Raw genomic sequence first — 23,978 nt, forward strand, 5'->3', positions numbered from 1 at the left:
TAGCAGGGTATATATATATTAATTTTCATTGTGTTTTTTGGTACCTTCACAACTGGTCTGAAATAAATTCACATCATATTTAATATAATAGCTCTGTATACTATTAGTCTATTTCCAAGTCTTTATACTTTTTTATTCCGATGCAGCTATTTACTGGTGAATTTAGAAAAAAAAAAGAGGAGACTGTTAACAAGCTAACAATTTGCTTTGAGTTCCAGTGTGCAGGTATCTTTTTGAAGAGTGTATGTATCTCTTCTGTACTGCACGTTACCCTGATGGACCAAAAATGAGCCAAAGGGAAACCACAACCACACTAAGAGACAAAGAAACAACAAAATAAAGAAACCAGCAATCCAGGTACCATAATCTTGCTCAAGTAGAAAAGATGCCCTCACTTATAAAGGATAAAGAAATTACAATACACCTATACACTAGGTCTCCAGCATTAAGATCAGGCAACTGATTTTGCTAAGGGTGGAGGCACCTGACGAGTGTTCTTTGCAAGGGGCTTCATTTAATTTACAGAGTACAGGAGAAGAGTTAACTAATTGTGCTTTAACTCTCAGTCTACTGGAATTTCAAAAATTATTATAGGGTCTGCCAGGTAGGATCTTGACACACTAAAGTCAGATCTACATAACTTCAAAAGCAAAGTACTTAAAAAATTCTAAGTAAACATACCTTGTAATAACAACAACAAAATTAGAATATCTTATTTAGTCCCTTCTGATAAAGCATCACATTCAGGGTCTCCTAGAAGACTTGTTATCTTCTAGACTTTTGAAAAATAAAATAATTAGCACTTGGTTTAATGTTGAAAAATTTGCAAGTGGCCAAATTCCTGACACTTTCACGTTTTAAGTCTCATAATTCTTCTAGAGATGGCAGGATCCTTTCCAGCACAGTCTTTGCATTTAAGACACGGCTCCAAGGAGATGTTTACACTGGAAATACCTGGCAGTGTTTTACCCTCCACACTGCCAGTAAACACTATGTTTTGGTGTACTTTTCTTGACCTAGAAGGAGGAGCTACTTTTAAGGAAAAAAAATATACAGAGATGCTAAATTCAAAGAGTTGAATACTCAAATTCATTATTTCTAAAGTGAGTTAGTGATTCAAGTGCAACCAGCAGCTGTCAAAGACTGACCATTCATTATCTGCTAAGAGCTGAGGCCACTCCCTCTGACTAATGATCTGCTCTTAAGAAACCCTCATTTGCCCTACACGGGTCCTCTGAACTCTGGTTTGACTGCTTTGTGAATGGCTGCTTGGTTTCCATCCTAGGCACTTTTGTCTGTGGCAGGCTAACTCTACAGTCTACTCAGCAGCACCTGCAAACCCTGCCCACTGGATGCTAGTAGTACCTTGCAAGTTATGGCAACAAAGTGTCTCCAGGCATTGCCAAATGCCAAGTGAAGTGAAACAACGACTCCCCACCACCAATCTCACTGTTTTCCCTGATGTTTACTCTTCTGAGGAGCCTCTGTTTTAGTAAAGAACATGAGTTTTATTTCATGACAGGAGCTTTAACAGGTGGGTACTTGAGCTAAAGACTGTTATCTAATGGGAAACCAGGGGGTAGAAATAAGAAGCTATCATATAAACCCAATTTTTATTATTTCTCAGTTCCCTCCATTTTGGGACTTTCACCTCAAGTAAATAATGTTTAAAATATACTAAATAACACTTAGTTCTTTTTTCTGTTATTTTTCTACTGACTGGCAAATGTTGTCTCTTCTACTGCTCATACATTTAATGAGCAGTCGTCTGTGTTTTAGCTGAATTTATTCATTGGCTTTCACATATCTGCTTCCAAATACAACAATATTTTAAAGCAGAAAGCTGTCTCTCAAGGTTTATAGAGCCCATTAACACAGCTCTAATATAGTATAGTCATCTCGTATACTGATTGGGATTAACAACATACCTCTTAGAGATTCGTATCTTCTATTCAAGATTCCTACTGAGCAAAAAAGCTTGACAGATAGAGTTGAGGATCTAAAGAATACAGATAAAAGAAGAAACCTATATTCTTTACAATGAGTACCTACCCTAAACCCAAGTTTAGGGCTCAACCCCACAAAGAAGGATCTATTTAAATACTATCACTAACAACTACAAATTGTACATCACTGTCTTCTCTTTGTCTTCCATGTCAGTGATACTGGGCAAGACTACAATCTTTATATATTCCAAATGATTTGTTTGTACTAAAAGGAGCAACTATGTACTAAAGTGCGTTATAGCTCTGAACCACATCAGTACATTATAAAAATCTTTAAAAATAAAAAAAGAAGTTTCAAGTTCTTGAAAAGAAAAAAAGATTAAATATAAAAAATTTAGTTTACTATTATTATTAAACAAATTTAACCAAGAATCAAGAGAAATATTTTCCCTCTTGTCTTTTTCTCCCCATCTCTCTTTTTATAAAAAAGGAAAGTGCAGTAAGAGAGAAGGTGGCGGTGGCGGTGGCGGCGGGCGGGTGGAGGACGCTGGCTGCTAGTGGCAATGCACGAACAGGTGCCGCAGGAGCTCCTCGGCCGAAGGTCGGAGTTTGGCCTCTACAAAAATCCGTTTGAGGAAGTCCCGGGTATAGTCTGAGACATGAGGTGGCAGCTTTGGGTTTGTTGGCTGAGTGGCGATCTTAAAGATGGCAGCCATTGCTTCAAATTCAGCCCAAGGTGGCTTTTCAGTTAGCATCTCCACCACAGTACATGCTACGCTCCTAAAAGGAAATAAAAGGAGTATTAACCAAACAGTAACACCAGGAACGAAAGCTGGTTAGCCAGGAAAATGAGACACTGCCATGAAGGCCATGTATACTTTGATATTATTTATTACAAATACAATGTTTCACTCAAAGGTTAATTTAATAAAACTATAATTCAAACATGAAAATCAATGAAAGGCTGGAGCAACATATACACTTTAATTAAAATATATCATAATTATCTATAATCAATCATAAATGTATGATTAGGCAAAGAACTTTTATTATTTTTGTTTTAGATCATTTTCTAACATGATACTAATTTTGTCTCCATCCTATAAAGAATACAGGCATTATAAATTACTTGCATTTGAGTTCCTAAAATGCATATTTTTTTTCTGGTTGGGAAGTAGGAATGGCCATCTTATAATCTAACTAAAAATTATGTAATTTATCAATTCAATTTTAAGGCACTAATGACTAAACACACAGCCCTGCCAGGGGTATAGGCACCAACATAATTTCTCTTCTTCCTTATGTGGGAGACTCACAGATACCTTAAATTGTGCAGAATCCAGTAAAATGTATCTTCTAAAAACAATAGAAGAGCTAAACATATTATGAAGAGACCACATAAAATCACCACCATAGCAACAGTCTCTATTTCTGTAAAGCAGTCGTTTATTATAAATAATTATATGAGCTGTCACTCAAGATCCTTGGAAAACCTGGTGATGCAATAAGTCAGCTATTAATGGAGATGTCCTGCCCTTCAAGCACAGAAGCAGAAATTACATGAAGACCTGTCAGAACTGCGCCACCTCCCTGTATGGTTTTACATTCTTAGGTAAATACCTGCATAACGAAAGTTTGTAGAGTTTGACAGCCCCATATCAGTGGTGAGAAGTCGAGCTCTGTGTCAGGCTGGGTGGGAATGGTCAGGAGCAAGTGGTGAGTTAATCTCCTCAGGTGACCTCATGACCCACTTTTACCCCAATCATTATTTGTAAGCTCAACCATCATACAGGAAGCTATCAATCTGTTTTCATAAGTTTAAACATGGCTTTGTAATTTAGAGAAAAAAAAATCACTGAATCATTTTTGGTTTGTTTTGAAGACACTAATAACCAAGAGTAGTTTAAAAGTTATTGGGGTGAAGACATTGATAACCAAGAGTAATTAAAAGTTATTGGGGTGAAGACATTGATAACCAAGAGTAGTTAAAAGTTATTGGGGTGAAGACGCTGATAACCAAGAGTAGTTAAAACTTGGTTGGGGAGAGAAGAGCCTTTAATGCTGAGGTTTGCTTAAGACCAAACCCTTCCAAAGAAGGAACAAGGGGTTCAAAGACTGCAATGTGTAGTAAGGCTGCCTTGTCCAGAATAACTGAAATGGCGATGATACTTACGATTCATATATTCTGCTTCCAAGGTACAAGGGTAATTTAAACTGGCCATTTTAAATGTGGAGAAAAATAAGATAACTTTCCAGGTAAATCTAACATCCAAACTTACCAGATATCTGCTTTTCTGCCATAGCCTTCTCCACTAATGACCTCCGGACTCATCCAATATGGCGTGCCTGTGACAGACTTCATCCCTGTGCCTGAGAGACAGATGGTCTGAAGTCGTTTGCTAGCTCCAAAGTCTCCTAGTTTGATATTGCCCGTGGAATCCCTTAAGATATTCGCTCCTAACAAATAAGAAATAGACTTATTTCAGTGATGGTATTGGCCTTCTAGAATGCAGGTAAGTGACAGAGAATTACTTTGTAGATCCTAGTCTGCCTCCAAATCAGGCTGCTTGTCCACTCTCAGCAGTGCCTTGAAAATCCTTTTTATCTTGCATTCAGCATCTGCTGTTTGTACACTACTTAGCCAGGTATGTTTCAGAAGCTAGTGAGTTTCTCTTATAAAGGATAGGACAGGGGCAGGTGAAGTGAAAAGAAAAGAGAAAGGGCTAAACACCAAGAAAGGCTCTGCTCCACTTGTTTGCTATAAAGCAAGAAGTCCATGGCTGAAGACTATTTTCTTGATAAGCCAGCTTTTCCTCAGGAACTTCTAAAAGTACCTTCATAATCAAAACTAGGATCATATGCCTACTCCAAATTATTTATGCACTAGCTGTATTTTAAGGTTGTTGTTGCTGTTGTTATTTTTAATCTAAGTCTTTATAGATGAGACTTGCCTCAAACCTCCTGACTCAGTCTTGCCAGCACTGGGAGACTTCACCTTTTCTTTTAATGATCTCTATGGAGAAGGCAGGACAGTGCAGATAATCTACATTACAAACCGTGGAGAATGTGTATTCTCCATCTTCACAATGAGCTTCTACTTTCCCAGAAAACCCCCCAGCCTTCCCAGCAGTAATTCTCCCAAGAGGTTGAGGATGCCTCTCCTCTTCTCAAAGCCTATCAAGCATAAATGTCTGACCTACCAATGATCTCAGTGTAGATGGAGCCCTACTTACTTGTGGTCTCCTACCCTCTAGTGTGTAAAAATGCACTCAAAAAGTACCCAACCATCTCTAGAATATTTAATGACAAAGAAGCAAAATGGACTTTTGTTTGCTTGAGATGTGCTCTTGACATGTTGTTCAGACTGGCAACTTGAACTTTTGGGCTCAAGTAACACTCCCAAACCTATCTCAGTTTTCCTAGTAGCTGAGACAGCACATGCTTCATAAGCCAGGCTTTAGTGCCTACAACCAAGGAAGGACACCTACACACACACACACACACACACACACACACACTCTCTCTCTCTCTCTCTCTCTCTCTCTCTCTCTCTCTCTCTCTCTCTCTCTCTCTCTCTCCACAGATAAGAAGAGTCATCTCTAGGGAGGTGGCATCAATACTGAACCAATCCTCACCCACAGCAGGAGTTGAGGAAAAAGATAGGTAGTCAGGTTACTAATATAGTTTCTATCTTTTAAAACTACTTATATTTTAGTAAATTAAAAATCAGACTTTCAAACACATACAAGAATAGAAAGAACTGTTTGTATTCCCATTACGCAGATCCAGCATGCAAGTAGGTAACTGTCCCAAATTAATGACACATACTCCCTCTTTTCACATAATATCTAAGGCAAACTCAAGACAGTGAGAATAATAAAGTAAATATCTTTAAAAGATAAAGGCTTAGTATTTAATATTATAAAAAATATTATATTCATTTTTTTACAGCAAAAAAGAACCCTCCAAGTAAGATCCATGTATTAAGACTGCCTAATCTAATAGGGGGGGGGGCAGTAGGGGGGATGTATAGGAGGAAGGCCCGTATGGGGTGGGGGATGGGAGGGAATGGGGGCTTATGGACAGGAAACCAGGAAGGGAAGAACCTTTGAAATCTAAGTAAAGAAATATATAATAAAAAATTTTAAAAAAGACTGCCTAACCGGGGTTGGGGATTTAGCTCAGTGGTAGAGCGCTTGCCTAGGAAGCGCAAGGCCCTGGGTTCGGTCCCCAGCTCCGAAAAAAAGAACCAAAAAAAAAAAAAGACTGCCTAACCTAAGTCTCTCAAACAGTCTTCTCGTTTGCAATTACAAAGAAAAATTTAAAACCCTGTTGCTTGCTTAAACCTTAGTTTAGATTTTGCAAATTGCATCCCAAGTAGTCATTATGATCTGCTGTCTGTCAGCAGTATACAGGCTGAAGTGTGGTGTGCGCGTGCACGTAGGTGTACATGTCTATGTCCTACTTGGGCTTGCTGGCAAAGCTCTGTAATCTCAGTACTCAGGAGCCAAAGGCAGAATTCCAAATCACTAACCTGGACTATAAAGAGATATTGCCTCAAAACCAGCAAAAGACTCAAACCAAACAAAACAAAAGACATTAAGGGTAAGTAAGGGTGCCTGTCATTCAAGCATGACAACCTAAGTTGAGAACCGGAACCCACATGCACACTGCAGGAGGCCGGGAGCACTCTTAGCCTGCCAGCTTGGCTGGAGAGTGGTAAGCTACAGACTCAGTGAAGATGCTCACCCAAGAAAACAAGATAGAAACAGAGTAGGACATTTCCTGTCTTCTTCTGCCTTCCGTGCATACGTGTGTGCGCACACACTCGTGCATTTACCCACCACCCACCTCTACACACAAATAAAGCCATTTTAAAAAAGTGTTCTTTTAGTAACTATTTGGTCTTCAATAGTATAGTTCCTTTGATTTTTTCAATATATAAACCAGGCTGGCTTTAAACTCATAAAGATCCACATGCCTCTGCTGCCTCTGACTAAAGGCATGTTGCCACCATGACAACAGTATAGCTTCCTGAAAGGGTAAAAGATAAAGAACAGGGCCAGAGAGATAGCTCAATGAGTAAAAGGACCGTAGCTGTGACACATATGGTGGGAGAACCCACTCCTCCAAGCTGCTCTCTGCCCTCCATGCACGTACTGCGGCACTAATAGCATGCGTGTGTTACACACACACACACACACACACACACACACACACACACACACACACACGTAAGTAAAAGGTGATGGCTTTAGGAGAGAAGGAAAAGGAGAATGAAGGACTGGGAGAGGGCAAGAAGAAGGAAGATGAGAGGAGAGGTAGGATAGTCTTCAGAAATTAGTAAGTGTCCTAATAGTAATGATTCCGCAGGTCTGAAATTACACAAAATCAATTATCTTTATCTTTCCTTTTGCCGCTTCTAGGTTGTTCATAAAAATTAAAAGACATAGAGCAATCAAAAGGTATATTGTAGAAAACAAATAGCACTACATTGCCACTTGGTGACCACCATTTTCCTTCTGTCATGCTTAAATTTACAAGCTTGAGGGCCTATTTTCTCCCTTATCAGTATATTTGTCTGGTAATATTTATTTATCAGCTTGCTTCCATCCCCTCACCTGACCAAGGCAGGTCATCATATATTCTGGGAAGATTAGATCTATGTGTACAGAAGATGGCTCCTTCTGTTTCTTCTCTTACCTCATTATAGGAGCCAAAGAGAAGATGGCTGACAGAATAGATTTCCTAACTGAATAATGTCTTTATACGTTCTTTAAGCTATCAGGTTTTATAGCCCCAGTCTGGTGTATGTCCTCTGCCTCGGGAACTCTACATATTAGACTCATATTAGAAATTAGTGTTCAATCTCCAGAGATGATTGGCCTCATGTGGACAGTCAGGATGCACCACACATATAGGAGAACAAAAGTCTGGGAACTTGTAAAAGTGCCAACAAAGATCAATGACTAAATATTATATGGATACATTACTTTTTAATTCAGTGATTTTAATTCAGTAATTAATTCTAAATTTTGGGTCATACTCAGTGTTTAGAAACTCGGGTTCAACAGTACGGTGATTTGAGGACTCTCATTTCTGTATCTGATCCTTAGGGGAAATGTGGACTTTCCTAGCTGGAGTTCACCAGAGCTCAGTGTGGGGTCTTTCCCCTCCTCCTCTTTCTTCCTTCACGCCATCTATTCCCAGGACTTCCATGGACTGCAACACAAAGTATGTCGTCACACTAGCTAAACTTTAAGTAGCAAGCACCAGAAATTGTCTTAAATATTGCAACGTGTTAGCATATTTGATTCTTTCAAGAATCCCATGAATACTACTGACTCTCGCTTAGGAATAAATAGTGAGGGAACAGTAGGTACATTTCAAGGATAGAGAACTTGGGCTAGTATATGCAATTTCCTGGGCTCCATTTCCAGAAACTAGGGGTTTCAATATGGGGAGAGAAGAAAAAGATGAAGGATAAAGGAGAGAAGGGGATGGAAAGATTAATGAGGACACAGAAAGATTAGCATATCCAATGCTAATAGTGAATATTATATTATAATATAATAGTGAATAGCAGATAAAGTCCAAGCTGTAATCCAACTCTGTGGTGGCAGGGCCTCTACTCACCATGCTAGGCCTGGTCAACACACTCGCCGACACCCACAGTATTCTAGGGTTTCTGAACGAAACGCATTCTCTGGGTCCTTACAGCAAAGCTATCATTCAAGAAAAAAATCTGAACTGCAGAACTAGACTGACTGGACACTGACAGAGTTCATGAGAAAGCAGTGTAAGAGTTTTCCTATGGTAGTTTACAGGTAAATATATTACCTTAAATGTCCAAGGCCATGATGACATTTCTTTCATTCAAACTCACACTGAACTGTATTTAAAGTAAAAAGTAAATCATGACCCACCTTTGATGTCTCTATGGACAATCATATTACTATGCAGGTAATGGACCCCCTCCAGAATCTGACGGGTGTATTTCCTCGTCACATTCTCAGTAAGGGCTCCATATGCTTTGAGTTGGTCCTTAATTGAGCCCTAGAATCAAAGAAAACAAACTTTCAGTTTAAAATTAAAAACTGCTAATAAATCCTTAGTTTTAAAAGAATCCTACTTCGTGGCTGAGAAACTCTAAGTGGGGAGAGCAGGAGTTCTCAGGAAAATAACTGTGCAGTTTCTGTTCTGTCAGATTACTTATGTTGAACTCATTTCTTTGAGATTAACAAATTATAAGGTTTCCATATTTTTTCCCTTTAATATGACCCCAATTTGTTTTTGAAAAATCATGTTTAATCTGACTTACACTGGAAGTAGAATATCTGGAAACACAATAGTAGCAAATAAATCCAGTTGAGTATCAGTGGTGTGGCTATAACAACAATGTATAATGACGAGTTACTGGTGCTTGTGTGACATCGACAGTGTCTACTGCAGCACTGCCAGGTACTGATCTGCAAGCTCAAATGGCAACCTTGTGCCTTCAACATGTAACTCTAGCCATCTACTCCCATAAAGATCCATAAATCAAATTTCTTCTTCCTAACTCACTCTACTAAGTTATGAGAACTTTGTTTTCCTTTTTAGTTTTTGAAAAATCATTTTGTCAAGTCTAGGTTGGTCTTGAACTTAAAATCCTCCTGTGTGCTGAGATAACAGAGGTGTGGCACCGTGCCTGGAGTAAGGCACCTATCAATGAGTAAAGATGCTAACTGCCATCTTGAAAGTTTATTAGAATTAAAATATACTCTATATATACAAAAGAAAGGAATATAGAGTGGTCACAATTTCATTTTGCAGTTACAAATGAAATCACTTCCACATTCTCCTGTAATAATTGTCTCCAAGGACTCTGCTAACCTAGGCCTATTCCTGTAATCTTTGAGCCTCCAGACAATCTAACCTAGGCCTAAATGTCTTCAGCCACTGAGACTTACTGCTGAATAAGCTCACCCTTTCTAGTTCTTTCTGAACTCTGGCTGGCTGGTTCAACTCAACTCCTCTCCAAGCTGACTGATTCAAACTGGCTTCTCTGAGCTTCTGACTGAATTGCTCTACTTGGCCTCATACTACCTTTGGCAATCTGTTCAAATCTTCTGTCTCCTTCTGTCTTTACCTATGTCTAGCTTGTTTTTGCTCTGCAACCTGTCTCTCTATAACTGTCCCAGTAAAACTGTACCCCTCCTCTAATTTGCCTCTCCTTCTTGTCTGTTCCCATTTGAGTTGGGAATATCCTATCTCATTCTGTCAGTTCTTTCTCTGATTCGTCACCCTGTCTGCCCTTCAATTAGACATCACTTTCAAACATGGGGACTTCCTTCTATATATTAACTTTACATTCATTGCTTGGTATTAAAGGTGTGTACTAAGAGTGTATCTGTATTCTAACCAGAGGGCTTAAAGGTGCTATATGTCTACATTCCAGCCAGATCACACAGAACTAGAAGGTCTTAGGACATGGTCAGAGCAGCCATATATATGCACAATACACATCATATAGTTATAATAGTATATATTTAGAAATCAGGTAATGTTTAAAACAAATTGAATATTCCTAGGTACCAGTATTATATCTCAGATACTTTCTTGTCTACAAGAAAAACTAAAACTTTACAGTAAGGAGTAAGACCATGATCATTCTCCTCGTATGAGCAAATCAGCAGTTCTACAATGAGACCCTAAGTCTGACTGCCAGCAATGTCAGGTACAAAATTTCACCTATGATACAGCAGATCAAAAGGGCTGAATTGAAATCTTCCCACCTTATTTTTAAAAGGAATGTGAACTTACCCCTGGCATGTACTCCATAAAGATGGAAAGTGTTTTCTCCTGAGGATCCCTCAGACAGCCATAATACTGAACAATTCGCTCATGCAACAAGTTTTTCAACAACTGAATTTCGCACTCAAGTGCATTTACTTCCTGAAAGACAGAACTCCTGCTAAGTCTTTTTTAAAAAACATTTTACTACATTTCTCTGTCTGTCTGTCTCTATGTGTATGTTTGCTTTTTGTACATGCACCATGAAAACCATGTAGAGGTCAGAGACAACCTGCAGGAGGAGTCAGTTCTCTCCTTCACCCATGTGGGTCCCTGGGAGGTGGATTCCGGTACTGACTTCAGGTTGACAGGCTTGGTGGCAAGCACCTTAACCTGCTGAACAATGTCACTGACCCTGTGTTAAGTCTTTATAGCATCATGATAAAAGCAAAACATTCTTAACTCATGGATTACCTGTGACTTCATTATGAAATGCTCACTGTTACATACAACATTTTAGTCTCTAACCAATATATATATATTTTTTAATTTTAGTTTTAATTTTTTAACTTTTTTTTTTTCTGAGCTGGGGACTGAACCCAGGGCCTTGCGCTTGCTAGGCAAGTGCTCTACCACTGAGCTAAATCCCCAACCCCTAGTTTTAATTTTTTAACATATGTGAATTTGCCTGGGTTTGTCTGGACCACAAGTGTGCAGTGCCCTCAGAGTCCAGAAGAGGGTGTCCAACCGTACTTGGATGTAGAGTTTACAGACAGTTGTGAGCCTCCATGTGGGCACTGCAAACTGAACCTGGGTCCTTTCTAAGAGCAGTCAAAGCTTTCAACTGCAAGCCACATCTCCAGACCTCAATGCCTTAACAGCCGTGGTTGCTAAGGTAACAGCAGTAAGCCCCGAATCCCACCACATGTCGTTATATTACATTTTCAAACTTTGCATATACATTTAGTTTGTCTTGGGGAGGGGTGCACACATCCCACAGCACAACAATGGCCGTCAGAGAACACACACATCCCACAGCACAACTATGGCCGTCAGAGAACACACACATCCCACAGCACAGCTATGGCCGTCAGAGAACATGTCCGAGCTGGTTCTCTTCTTCTGCCATGTGGGCTGGGGAATGAATGACATCTCTAGGCTTGGAGCAATCTGATTAAATCTGCTTTTGTTTTTGTTTTGTTTCCCCTCCAAAGAAAAAAGCTTTTATAGTGGCCAAGTGGTCTGCATGATAACTTTTTACCTTGCTGGTCTCGGGGCTGTCAGGGTTAAACTGAACTTGTTTAACAGCCAGTTCTCGTCCGGTATCAACATCATAACAGAGGTAGACCCTACCAAAAGCTCCTTGGCCAAGCAGTTTGCCCAATCTCCAGTTGGTTGGAGCTCGAGGTGCTGAAAAAGAACATATTCTTAAAGTGAAATAGTCAGGTGTGATGCAGTGACATCCCTGCACATAACTGAACATTCTAGATACCAGGGAAAATGATGACCATCCAAATCTTTCAAACGTGTTCTCATTAGTCTAAGAATTCTAACTCATGACTCATTTTCCCCAAATGCAAATGTGGCATCTTTCACTCAATTTAAGATACATGGACTCTATGATTCCCTATTTTCCAGTTTTTACTACAGCAAATTACAAGTATTCGTAAAGTCTTTCAGGCCCATCTGTAACACAGAGGTCTGGAAAAAGTATCATTTCCCTCCCTATAGGAGAATCCAGGCAGTCAATAAAACTACAACTTTATTCTGTGTATATGAGTGTTTCTCCTGCATGCGGGTATATTGTGCACCACATGCACACAGTGACCAAGGAAGCCAGGAAGGGCACAGTCTCACCGGGAACTAGAATTACAGATGGTTATGAACTGCCTCCTGAGTGCTGAGAATCAAACCTAGATCCTCTGGAAGGGCAGCCAGTACATTTAACCACTGAACCATTTCTCTAGCCCCTATAACTTAAATATAATATATATGTATGTATATGTGTGTGTGTGTGTGTGTGTGTATATATATATATATTTTTTTTTTTTTTTGAGACAGGGTCTCATTATGTAGCCCTGGCTGCCTTGTAAGTTGTTACAAAGTTCAGGCTAGCCTTGAACTTCTGGTATGCCTGCTTCCAAGTATTGAAATTACAGGTGTGTACTACTCTACCTGGAAAAAAAACCATAGCTTTTACTGAACATTTTGGATCACAGAGTACAGGGCACCCAATTAACCTAAAATCTAAAGAGAAGGAGGCACTCTAAACAAAGATAAGAAAGAAATGGTGAAGCACATAGAAAATCCCATTCCAGCAAGAAAGGAAAGCTAAGCTCCATCAGAACGTGTGAGGCTGCCATGACAGCGCTGAAGCCCAGGGAAAGCAAAGCACACATGGGTCCTACTCGCCCAATATCTCTGCTGTGTATCTCTTCCCTGGACTCACAGAAGCCAGAGATCACACAGAACCTCACTTGGTGGTCAAGGTGAGGAATGGAATGGTCCCATGATAGTTAGCTGGCCCTGGTGACAGATGACTTCAATCCTATAACTAAGAAGGCGGAGGCAAGTGGCTCTCCCGTAACAGTTTCAGGGCACCAAGGCTATGAAGTGAGAGCTGTACCGAAAAACAAGAACTGCCTTAAACTTCTTGAAGAAGAGTGAAAACCTGTTACCATATTAGAGCAGTAGAAAGGAAATGAAACAAAACTAGCAACTTCCTGGATTAAGGGCTGAAAACCTATGGCCCATCAAGAGTTTCTCTACTCCAGAAAAGTGTGCAGATCTGTGATAAAGCTCATCTCTGGAAACTGAAGAAATGGAGGGCGAGGGGGGGTGTCTGCTCAGGAGTAAAGGCAGACAGTCTGTCTCTCTTATGCTAGGCTTTAAAAAGTAGCAGCAACCTCCTGCTGAGAGAGCAGGATGAGGACACGGCTTCCTTCTGAGAAGCAGGCACAACCAAAGGACCAAATGCTGGGGCTGGAGCACTAGCATCTCGAAAATCATCTCTGCAAAGCTCTAGGGGAATTTGAAGTCCAAGGTGCACCAGTACAGGAGCAAACAAAATAACCAACCCAGTAAAATGGGACTACCCTGACTCAAACCCTCATGAAAACCAACAAGGCAGAAGAGTTGTGCATATGCCTAGCATGAATTTTATTTATCTCAGTCTTCATGATCCTATAAGTGATGTCTGGCACTCCATGTAAAACTGTAAGACACATAAAAAAGCAAACTTAAAACACAACAAATAAACAAAAACACACAAATGCACACAAACAGCACACACACACCAGGCCCAGTGGAGCACATCATTTATCCTAGCACTCAGGAGGCAGAGGCAGGAGGATCTCTATGAGTTCAAGGCCAGTCAGATCTACAGAGGAGTTCCAGGACAGCCAGGGCCACATAGGACATAGCAAAAGAAAGCAGTCAACATAACCAGACTCAAGATAATTCAGGAAATTTAAAACAATTTTCAATAGGCTAAGGATATGGCTTAGCAGAACAATCACAAAACATTGTTTTCTGGGAGCATTTGTTTGTTTGTTTGGCTAGTTGGTTGATTGGTTGATTTTTTTTTTAGAGACAGGGTTTCTCTGTGTAACCCTGGCTATCCTGGTACTCTGTAGACCAGGCTGGCCTCGAACTCAGAGATCTACCAGCCTCGGCTTCTGAGTGCTAGGAATAAAGGCATATGCCAACACTGCCTGGCTTTCGCTGGGTTTAATCTCCATAGCTTCACAGAACAGCAACTTAAAATTAAAGTAAAAACACAAAACCTATGGTGGCCGAAGAGATGGTTCAGCAAATAAGAGTGCTTACTGCCCTTGCAGAGGACATGCACTGGGGGGCTCACAATCACCTCTAACTCCAGCTCCAAGGAATTTGATGCTCTCTTCTGGTCTTCACTGTCACTGCACTAGTGTAATATGTGGTCCAGTCTCTCTCTGTCTCCTCCATACCACCCCCCAACAACACACACACACATACTCTCCCTCCCCCCACCCCCTGTACACTGTAGCTGTCTTCAGACACACCAGAAGAGGGCATCAAATCCCATTACAGATGGTTGTGAGCCATGTGGTTGCTGGGATTTGAACTCAGGACCTCTGGAAGAGCAGTCAGTGCTCTTAACCACTGAGCCATCTCTCCAGCCTGAAAAATATCATTTAAAAAATGAAGGAAAAAAGGACAGGCAGTTGTGAGCTGGGAACTGAGTCCAGGTCCTCTGGAAAAGTAGCCAGTGTTCTAACCTGCTGAGCCAACTCTCCAGATCCCTCCCTCCTTATTTCCAATCTCATTAAAGATAGTCAACAACAAAGTAAATGCAGGTAGTATGGGGTAATGGATGTAAAAGTAAAGAATGACAACGAAACAAGGATTTAGGATCTGTATGTGCATGTGTGTGTATTTGTATTTAGGATCATACAAATTTTGTTACAATCTATCTTTGAGCTGGAGCATGAGGATGTTGGTGATAAAGTTCAAATACGTGCACTCTGATCTCATTTCCCATGACAGTCTTAGTTCTCCTGTTTCAATGAGATCACCTCACATCAGTAAAAGTGAACTGTCTCCCGAGAGGACTAACTGAAAAGAGAAGAGCCAAGCTGACCCAGTGTGGGGTCATGGGGTCATTCTCCCTCCGGCTGGGAGTCCCGAAAAGGATAAAAGAACAAATGAAGCCAGGACAATCATGCCTCCTGGCTGCAGACTAAACATGACTAGCCTCTTTGTGCTCCACTACCATGCCTTTCCTTCTATGATGGACTCTAGCCCCACAACTGTCAGTCAAAGTAAACTCTTCTGAAGTCAGTTTGGTCAAGTATTTTGTCACAGCATCAATAAACAAGCTAATTCATATCCTTAACAAGTGTTACAGGTAACACACTAACTCCTCCACACCACACGTGCACACACATACACACACATGCACATACAGACACATGCATGCACACACATATACAAACAAACTAATATACTCAAAGATAAGAATGTGGCTAGAGGGATGGCAACGTAGTGCTGATGGAGCTATTTTGGAAAGTTCTGGAAACTTGAGTTGGTGGAGCCTTGCTAGAGAAAGTTTATCAGTGGGTAGGAGGGTGCCTCTGAAGGTTATACCTCACCTCCCTGAGCCTAAGCCTAAGCTGGGAACCGAGTTCCACATCTCGAGTCCTGTTTGCCATCTCCTATGAGGTATGGATGTCCCCTCTCTGTCCGACTATGTCTCTTCCACCAATGCTCCACCACCATGGTACTCTGCCTCAGCACAGACCAAGAATCACGATGGAGCCAAGGACCATAGACTAAAACCTTGAGCCAAAATAAATCTTTAAGTTGTTTTGGTAAGATATCAAATCAATAATAAACACACACAGCTGGCAAATCTCTACACTTATTTACTGTAATTTTTTCTCCACAAACCAATCTCTTCATTAGGCCATCTCTTACAAGTCTCACACAAAGTCTCAGTGCTTACAGACATGCGGAATAGAATGGATGAGAACAGTTAGTAACAGTTCTCCTAAAAAGGGAGGAGCACTTAGCTCTCTAGTTAGCAGGAACACACACTTAGTTCTCTAGTTAGCAGGAACACACACTTAGCTCTCTAGTTAGCAGGAACACACACTTAGCTCTCTAGTTAGCAGGAACACACACTTAGCTCTCTAGTTAGCAGGAACACACACTTAGCTCTCTAGTTAGCAGGAACACACACTTAGCTCAGCTAGTTAGCAGGAACACACACTTAGCTCTCTAGTTAGCAGGAACACACACTTAGCTCTCTAGTTAGCAGGAACACACACTTAGCTCTCTAGTTAGCAGGAACACACACTTAGCTCTCTAGTTAGCAGGAACACACACGTAGCTCTCTAGTTAGCAGGAACACACACTTAGCTCTCTAGTTAGCAGGAACACACACTTAGCTCTCTAGTTAGCAGGAACACACACTTAGCTCTCTAGTTAGCAGGAACACACACTTAGCTCTCTAGTTAGCAGGAACACACACTTAGCTCTCTAGTTAGCAGGAACACACACTTAGCTCTCTAGTTAGCAGGAACACACACTTAGCTCTCTAGTTAGCAGGAACACACACTTAGTTCTCTAGTTAGCAGGAACACACACTTAGCTCTCTAGTTAGCAGGAACACACACTTAGCTCTCTAGTTAGCAGGAACACACACGTAGGAAGAGTCTGCTTCCCCCTGAGTTCCAACTTGCCATTTACTCTGTTTGCACAACACTATGCAGTTTCTCTATGTATTTCTATTACTTACAACGGCTGGGTGGGCTGATGTCTGTGACGGTCAAAGTAGGATTGTCTATGTCACTCCCCCGTCTTCTTATCCGACTGTCTTCATACTCTGGGGTAAAGATACTGCTTCCACTACTAGTGCTTAAGGAGTGATCAGTAGGACTGAAACTCACAGGAGACCGGAAACTGGTGCCCTGGGTCCTTCTGGCTCTTGGAAAAGTCTTCCGACCTACAAAGTAAGAAAGAATGAACTTATTCCTTATATCAATGTACTACATTTTTAAGATACTTAAACATCTATAGTATAGTATAGGAAAGCCTCTGCCCTGCAAATATAGCTGAAAAGGCTGAAATAACAATGACTATATGAGTGAAGGTGGAGGTGGATACAAATTTTGAGTACTCTGTTATGGGAAACTGCACATACACTCATGTGCACGTGAAAAACACAGGAAAAAAAAAAAACCCTTTCACTTTGACAGAAAAAAATAAATTCATTCCCAATAGTGGCTTTAAAATAAACATTAAAAGCAAATCAGAAAGTTACAAGTAGCAGAGATCCTCTCTGTTCTGGTTGTTCTTGTTCTGTCAACTTGACACAGGCTAAAGTCATCTGCGAAGAGGAAATTTCAACTGAGGAACTACATTCATCAGACTGGCTCGTAAGCCAGCCAGTCTGGAACTTTCTTGATTAATGATAGATGTGGGACGGTCCAGCTCACTGTCTGTGGTGCCAGCCCTGGGCAGATGAACCTGAGCTGTGTATGGAAGCTGGCTGAGCGGCCAGGAGAGCAAGCCAGCAAACAGCATTTTTCCATGGCATATGCTTCAGTTCCTACCTTGACTTCTCTTCATGAAGAACTGTAACCTGCTAGGCAAAAGAAACCCTTTCATCCCCAAGCTGTATTTGGTCATGATGTTTATCACAGCAGAGAGCAAACTAAGACACTGGCACATCTACATTTATCCACAAGAGCAAAGAAACAAAAACAGTCTAGATATCCAACAAGATAATGGATAATGAAACATGATCCACATACTATGGCCGTTTGAATATGAACGGCCCCAATAGGCTTATATATTTGAAAGCTTGGACCCCCGCTGATGCATATTTGGGAAGTATGAGGAGGTGTGGCCTTGTGGGAGGGAGTGCATCACTGGAGATGGGCTTTGAGGTTTCAAACGTTCAAGGCAGGCCCAGTGTCTCTTTCCTGCTGCCCTCTGATCCAAATGTAGAATTCTCAGCTATCTCTGCAGCACCATGTCTGCCATGCTCCCACCATGACCATAAGTCAGCCCCAATTAAGTGTTTCCTTTAAGAGAATTACCACGATCATGGTGTCTCCTCACAGCAATAGAACATGGATGGTACATGTACATGTATGTGGAGATCAAGGTCAACAGTGGGTATCTTCTTGAATCACTCTCCACCTTTATAATCTATAAATCTATCTATGGCATAATCATGTCATTTATTTAATTAATTATTTGGTTTATTTAAGACAGGGTATAACTATGTAATTCTGTAACTCTGATTGGCCTGGAACCCACTATGTGGACATGGGTGGCCTCCCAAGTGCTAGGATTAAAGGCCTGGGCCGTGTGCCAGCTGCCACCTGTGTTTTTTGCCACATGACTTTGGGTCTCACTGAACCTGAGGCTCACTGATTCAGCTACACTGGCTACGCTTCAGGGTTCTACTTGTTCCACATCCTCTCCTCCAAGCTCAGGTAAGGGGTGCACACCGCTATGCCCAGCTTTTCTGTGGGTTCTGAGGATCTGAATTCAGGTTCCTGTGCTTAAACAGCATACACTGTTTAAGCATACCGTCGGTTACCAGAAAAAAGGTTTGCTGTCTTATTTTTTATTTTGTTTGAAACCTTACAGCTGGCTGCCCTGGTACTCACAGAGATGGATCTGCCTGGCTCTGCTTCCTGAGTACTAGGACTAAAGGTGTGTACTCCCTACCATTCCTGACAAAGGCTTTTCTTCTTTTCTTTTTCTTTTTTTTTTTTTTTTTTTTCGGGGCTGGGGACCGAACCCAGGGCCTTGCGCTTCCTAGGCAAGCGCTCTACCACTGGGCTAAATCCCCAACCCCTCTTCTTTTTTTTTTAACCAGAAAATTAAGTGACTCAAGAACAAATTATTTAGTTATCATAAATATGAGGCTTTTTAAAATGTATGCTCATTTTTGTAATGTCTGCTTCATGTTAATCTGTTCTTATAGACTGACTCTAAGTTCAAAACTTACCATCATTATACTCTTGATGATGGTATGAAACATGATACCTTCTTGGATATGTTCCTCCTTTTCCAAATTTCTCAAAAATGGGGTTATCATAGTCTGTTAAGTCATAAAAAACACTATCATTAAAAGTCAAATCTCCTTAATAATGAAAAGCATATTATCATTTTTAATTTTTTCAAAAAATTTCCCCTCCTAGCCAAACCATGACATAAACATTCAAGCATGTAGAATTTATAGTCTAACCTGAAAACTCCTGATGATTATCTGGGTAGCTCTGTGCCCTAGGCATCCGTGATTTGGGGTAGCTTTCTCTATAAATAGAAAATGTAAAATTAAATTGAAGGACAGTATACAATAAAACAAAAAAATTTTTATGTAATATCTATACTTCTACATGTGTTCGTGTGTGTGTGTGTGTGTGTGTGTGTGTAAAGGAGTTCACTTAAATACTAACTTAAATTTTTAAAAAGAAAAACCTGTTTTGAAACACTCATTTGGTACACACAGACAAAAGCCTAGCTTTTAGAGTAGCTCTTAAGTACAGGGGTAAGAACGATACACTTGGAAGCATGTTGGTTTAAAGCAGCTGTACTTCAGTTCGATGTTGGAAAATCATTTTTTTTTCTGAAACTGCTTTTGAATCTCTACTAAAGACATATAATTTTAACTTATCAAACATTAAGGACAAATATTCTGGACAGTTCACTAAAAATTTTCGTCTTTTTTTTTTTAGAGGTGGGGCTGAGTAGATTTTCCAGTAGGTTGTGCTGACAGACAGGGGTGGATAAAAGGAAAGTACACGTGAATTTCCAAGTGTGAATCTGTTTTCATAAAGAATCCCAGAGGAGACAAACAAGTGAAGGGTTTAATATTAATTCTGTGCTCCAGAAGACTGCAAACAGCAATGTCCTTCTAAGAACAGCAGAGGGCACCCTGACAAATGCACGTTAGGCACACAAAATAAACAAAATTTTTAAAAGTGTAACTGCCAAAACCAATCAAGAGAAGTTTTATAACAGTTTCAAGAGCTGTCATAAAATAAACATATGTAAATTCTGTTTGCATTTGCTTCCAACACATTTCGGACAAGCAGAAATAAAGAATTATTGATCACTCCATATTCTCTGTGTGTGCACTTTTACCAGTATGTACTAAACAGCAGAACTGTAGTCATCATTACCCATCCAAAGGACTATCCAGTGACGGGCAGCTTCCTGAGCCAGAGTTTTCAGGGCTGCTTAAAGACAATGGATCCAGCATCTAGGAAAACAGAGTCCACCATGACTTGGCCTGGTAACAAGCAAAGGATCCGCTCCCCCTGCTCCTGCCTGCCTGGATGCTGCTATGCTCCTGCCTGCCTGGATGCTGCCATGCCTGCCTGCCTGGATGCCATGCCCTGCCTGCCTGCCATGCCTGGGATGCTGCCATGCCCTGCCTGCCTGGATGGATGCTCCTGCCCGCCTGGATGCCATGCTCCTGCCTGCCTGATGCTGCCATGCACCTGCCTGATGCGCCATGCTCCTGCCCTGCCTGGATGCTGCCATGCTCATGCCTGCCTGGATGCTGCCATGCTCCTGCCTGCCTGGCCATGCTCCTGCCTGCCTGGATGCCGCCATGCCCCTGCCTGCCTGCCTGGCCTGCCTGATGCTGCCATGCTCCTGCCTGCCCGGATGCTGCCATGCCTGCCTGGATGCTGCTCGCCTGCCTGGATGCTGCTATGCTCCTGCCTCGCCCTGTTATGCCCATGCCTGCCTGGATGCTGCCATGCGCTGCCTGCCTGATGCCTGTCCTGCCTGCCTGGATGGATGCTCCTGGCCATGCTGCCATGCTCCTGCCTGCCTGATACCGCCATGCTCCTGCCTGCCGGATGGCCATGCTGCCTGCCTGCCTGGATGCCGCCATGCCCTGCCTGCCTGGATGCCCTGCCTGCCTGGATGCTGCCATGCTCTCACCTGCCCTGCCATGCCCTGCCTGGATGCCGCCATGCTCATGCCCTGGATGCTGCTATGCCTGCCTGGCCATGCTCCTGCCTGCCTGGATGCTGCCATGCTCCTGCCTGCCTGGATGCTGCCATGCTCCTGCCTGCCTGGATGCTGCCATGCTCCTGCCTGCCTGGATGCTGCCATGCTCCTGCCTGCCTGGATGCTGCCATGCTCATGCCTGCCTGGATGCTGCTATGCTCATGCCTGCCTGGATGCTGCTATGCTCCTGCCTACCTGGATGCTGCTATGCTCCTGCCTGCCTGGATGCTGCTATGCTCTCGCCTTGGTGATACTAGACTGAACCTCTGAACCCGTATGCCAGTCCCTTTGAATGTTGTCCTTTATTTAGAAAAAAACATTGTTTGAGACATGATATAACATAAACTTCATTCATTTAAAATATATAATTCAATGGTTTCTAGCACATCAAGAAATGTATACAACTTTCCCCACGATTTTAGATTTACCGTAGAATTACTCTTTAAGAGGAACAGTGACAAATAGCGGTTACCATTCAGAATCACTCAGTTTTAAATATCCTGTATAAACAGCTGTAATTACAGAAATCTTCTAAGAGAAAAATATACTTCTCTATAGTCAGGTAATTGAAGCTAAAGTAATTTTGCTTACTGAACGCTGAGCAATGGCCCTATTCAACTGAGACAAACAATTCAGTGCAATGCTACACTAGGAGACGGAAAAAGTCACAGTACTGTGGGCACTTAGGGCAATGGAAGGACCTAACAGCGACTCCACAAAAATACCTGGGTACCACAAAGCAAAAGCACTTTTAAGTATTAAAGACAGTTCACAAACCACACTTTTATTATTTTACACTATCTTTGAAGTATTCATTAAGCCGGCAGTGGTGACATACACTTTCAATACCGGCACTCTAGACTTCAAGGCCAACCTGATCTATAAAGTGAGTTCCTGGACAGTCAATGCTACATAGAGAAATCCTGCCTTAAAAAAACTCAAATAAACAAACAAACAAACAAATAAATGATAGTTTATTAAGAAATCTGAATGTTGGTTAATTTAAGATTATAAGCCAAATATATCTTAAATGATCAATACAAAAACCAGCTTGTTCTAGTATTTTTTGATATACCAATATAAAAAGGTATATATAAATTAATGGGCAGTTTATAATAACTATTTGACTTAAGATAGATTAGAGAAAATACACACACACACACACACACACACACACACACACACCATCCTGACCAGTGTATCTTAACATACAGTACAAACCAGCACCCAGCTCTGGCTTACTTGGTCCATGCTCTCTGGGATGAACTCTCCTTCACTATTGATGCTGGTGAAAGACCCGTTCCGGGCAATCTGGTGCAATTCATCTGGAATGTATCCTGGGGGTGGGGAACTTCTATCCCTATTAGGGGGACCTCGAAAAGAAAAATTATAAAGTTGTATCCTCACCAGCAAAGAAATTAATTTTTGTTTCAATTAAATAGGTTTCATTTCTAACTACATAAAAACATAACTTTAGCAAATAAAACCCAGTGTTTACAAAAGTTAATCAGAATATTCAGGTTCAGATCTTTATAAAACCTTTCTCCATTCACGCTCCAGTTTTCCTGACTGTTGACAACCATATCATGGGCTGAAACACACTATAGAATCTTATGCCACGGCTTTTGAATTTCCAAAGACAATTTGTACCTGCCTATATTTAACATAACCTGTGACTGATATCTCCATATAGGGAAGGAATAAGGGCTCTGCCATCAGCAGGGTTTAAATCCAGGGCAGGCTGCTATCTTAAACGTCTCTGGCAACTGGTCTGTTCTCACATCAATGAACACAGCACTACATTACTTCTTGATAAAAATGCTCTAATGGTAAATCCATTCACTATAAACGTTACGTATATTGAGCCCCATGAGATTCTTTCCATTAACACCTGAAGTAAGACTGCTTCTTGGTCATTCAGCTGATTTTGTATTTAATATCCTGGATCTTACTTTGTATTACTTAAAACTAGACTTTTGTGGTAAGCTATATTCTTTGCATTTTAATTTCTTCATAATTTTCCAGGTGTAGGGGCATACATCTTTAATCCCAGAACTCAGGACGCAAAGGTTGGCAGATCTCTAAGCTCAAAGCCAGCCTGGCTGATACAGACAGTAGAGATTAGCTAGGCCTATATATATAGTAAGATATACTATACACCCCTAGAGCCTTCACAGTTTAAGAAGAAGTAGAGGAGAGCCTGGCAATCATTTACTCACCTGGCTCACAGGAAATGGTACTTTATTAACCAAGTTGTCTGCTTTCCTTGCAGTATTTTTTAAAGAAAAACAAACGTGCAAGTGTTGTTCTATTTAAGTTTAAATCAAAGAGAGAGAGAGGCATATGTAAAGGGGTTGTCTGTTAGGTAGGGAGAAGGAGCAAGGGAACATTTATTAAGAGGATGCAGAGACCTCATCTGCTGTCTGCAAAGAAGTGTGGGCTAATAAGCTTTGAGGGGAGCTCATGTAGGTTTTGTAACACAGTCACTATTGCATCCCTGATATTTTCATCTTTCTGCATACTCTTTTTTTTTTAGTTATAGAGCAATATACTCAACTAAAAGGAGACTGAGAAAGAAGGAGGCTATAGAAATTTCTTCATCCAATTACTTGACAACTCATATTTCTTAATATTCCTTTAATAGGAAGTTAACACACTCATAGTAATTCTGCACAATTTTCAGTTTTTTTCTTATCCTGGCACCAAAGTCAAACAAGAATACTAGTGGGT

General features: G+C 41.1%; 1 protein-coding gene across 1 annotated transcript in view; it reads right to left on the bottom strand.

Annotated features, from left to right (window-relative positions):
• Positions 1-337: 337 nt before the first annotated feature.
• Map3k2 (mitogen-activated protein kinase kinase kinase 2) overlaps positions 338-23,978 on the bottom strand; it is a 32,239-nt gene continuing 8,598 nt past the window's right edge. Inside the window, exons 6-15 of the mRNA XM_032886202.1 lie at positions 22,491-22,621; positions 20,408-20,487; positions 19,471-19,538; positions 19,231-19,323; positions 17,002-17,208; positions 11,983-12,131; positions 10,752-10,883; positions 8,873-9,002; positions 4,226-4,403; positions 338-2,726 (exon numbers count right to left, since the gene is read on the bottom strand). Coding sequence (XP_032742093.1) covers positions 2,501-2,726; positions 4,226-4,403; positions 8,873-9,002; positions 10,752-10,883; positions 11,983-12,131; positions 17,002-17,208; positions 19,231-19,323; positions 19,471-19,538; positions 20,408-20,487; positions 22,491-22,621 — 1,394 coding nt within the window. The 3' untranslated portion in view covers positions 338-2,500. The remainder of the gene's footprint in view (positions 2,727-4,225; positions 4,404-8,872; positions 9,003-10,751; positions 10,884-11,982; positions 12,132-17,001; positions 17,209-19,230; positions 19,324-19,470; positions 19,539-20,407; positions 20,488-22,490; positions 22,622-23,978) is intronic.

Source organism: Rattus rattus, chromosome 15, assembly GCF_011064425.1.
Source record: "Rattus rattus isolate New Zealand chromosome 15, Rrattus_CSIRO_v1, whole genome shotgun sequence".
Lineage (NCBI taxonomy): Eukaryota > Metazoa > Chordata > Mammalia > Rodentia > Muridae > Rattus > Rattus rattus.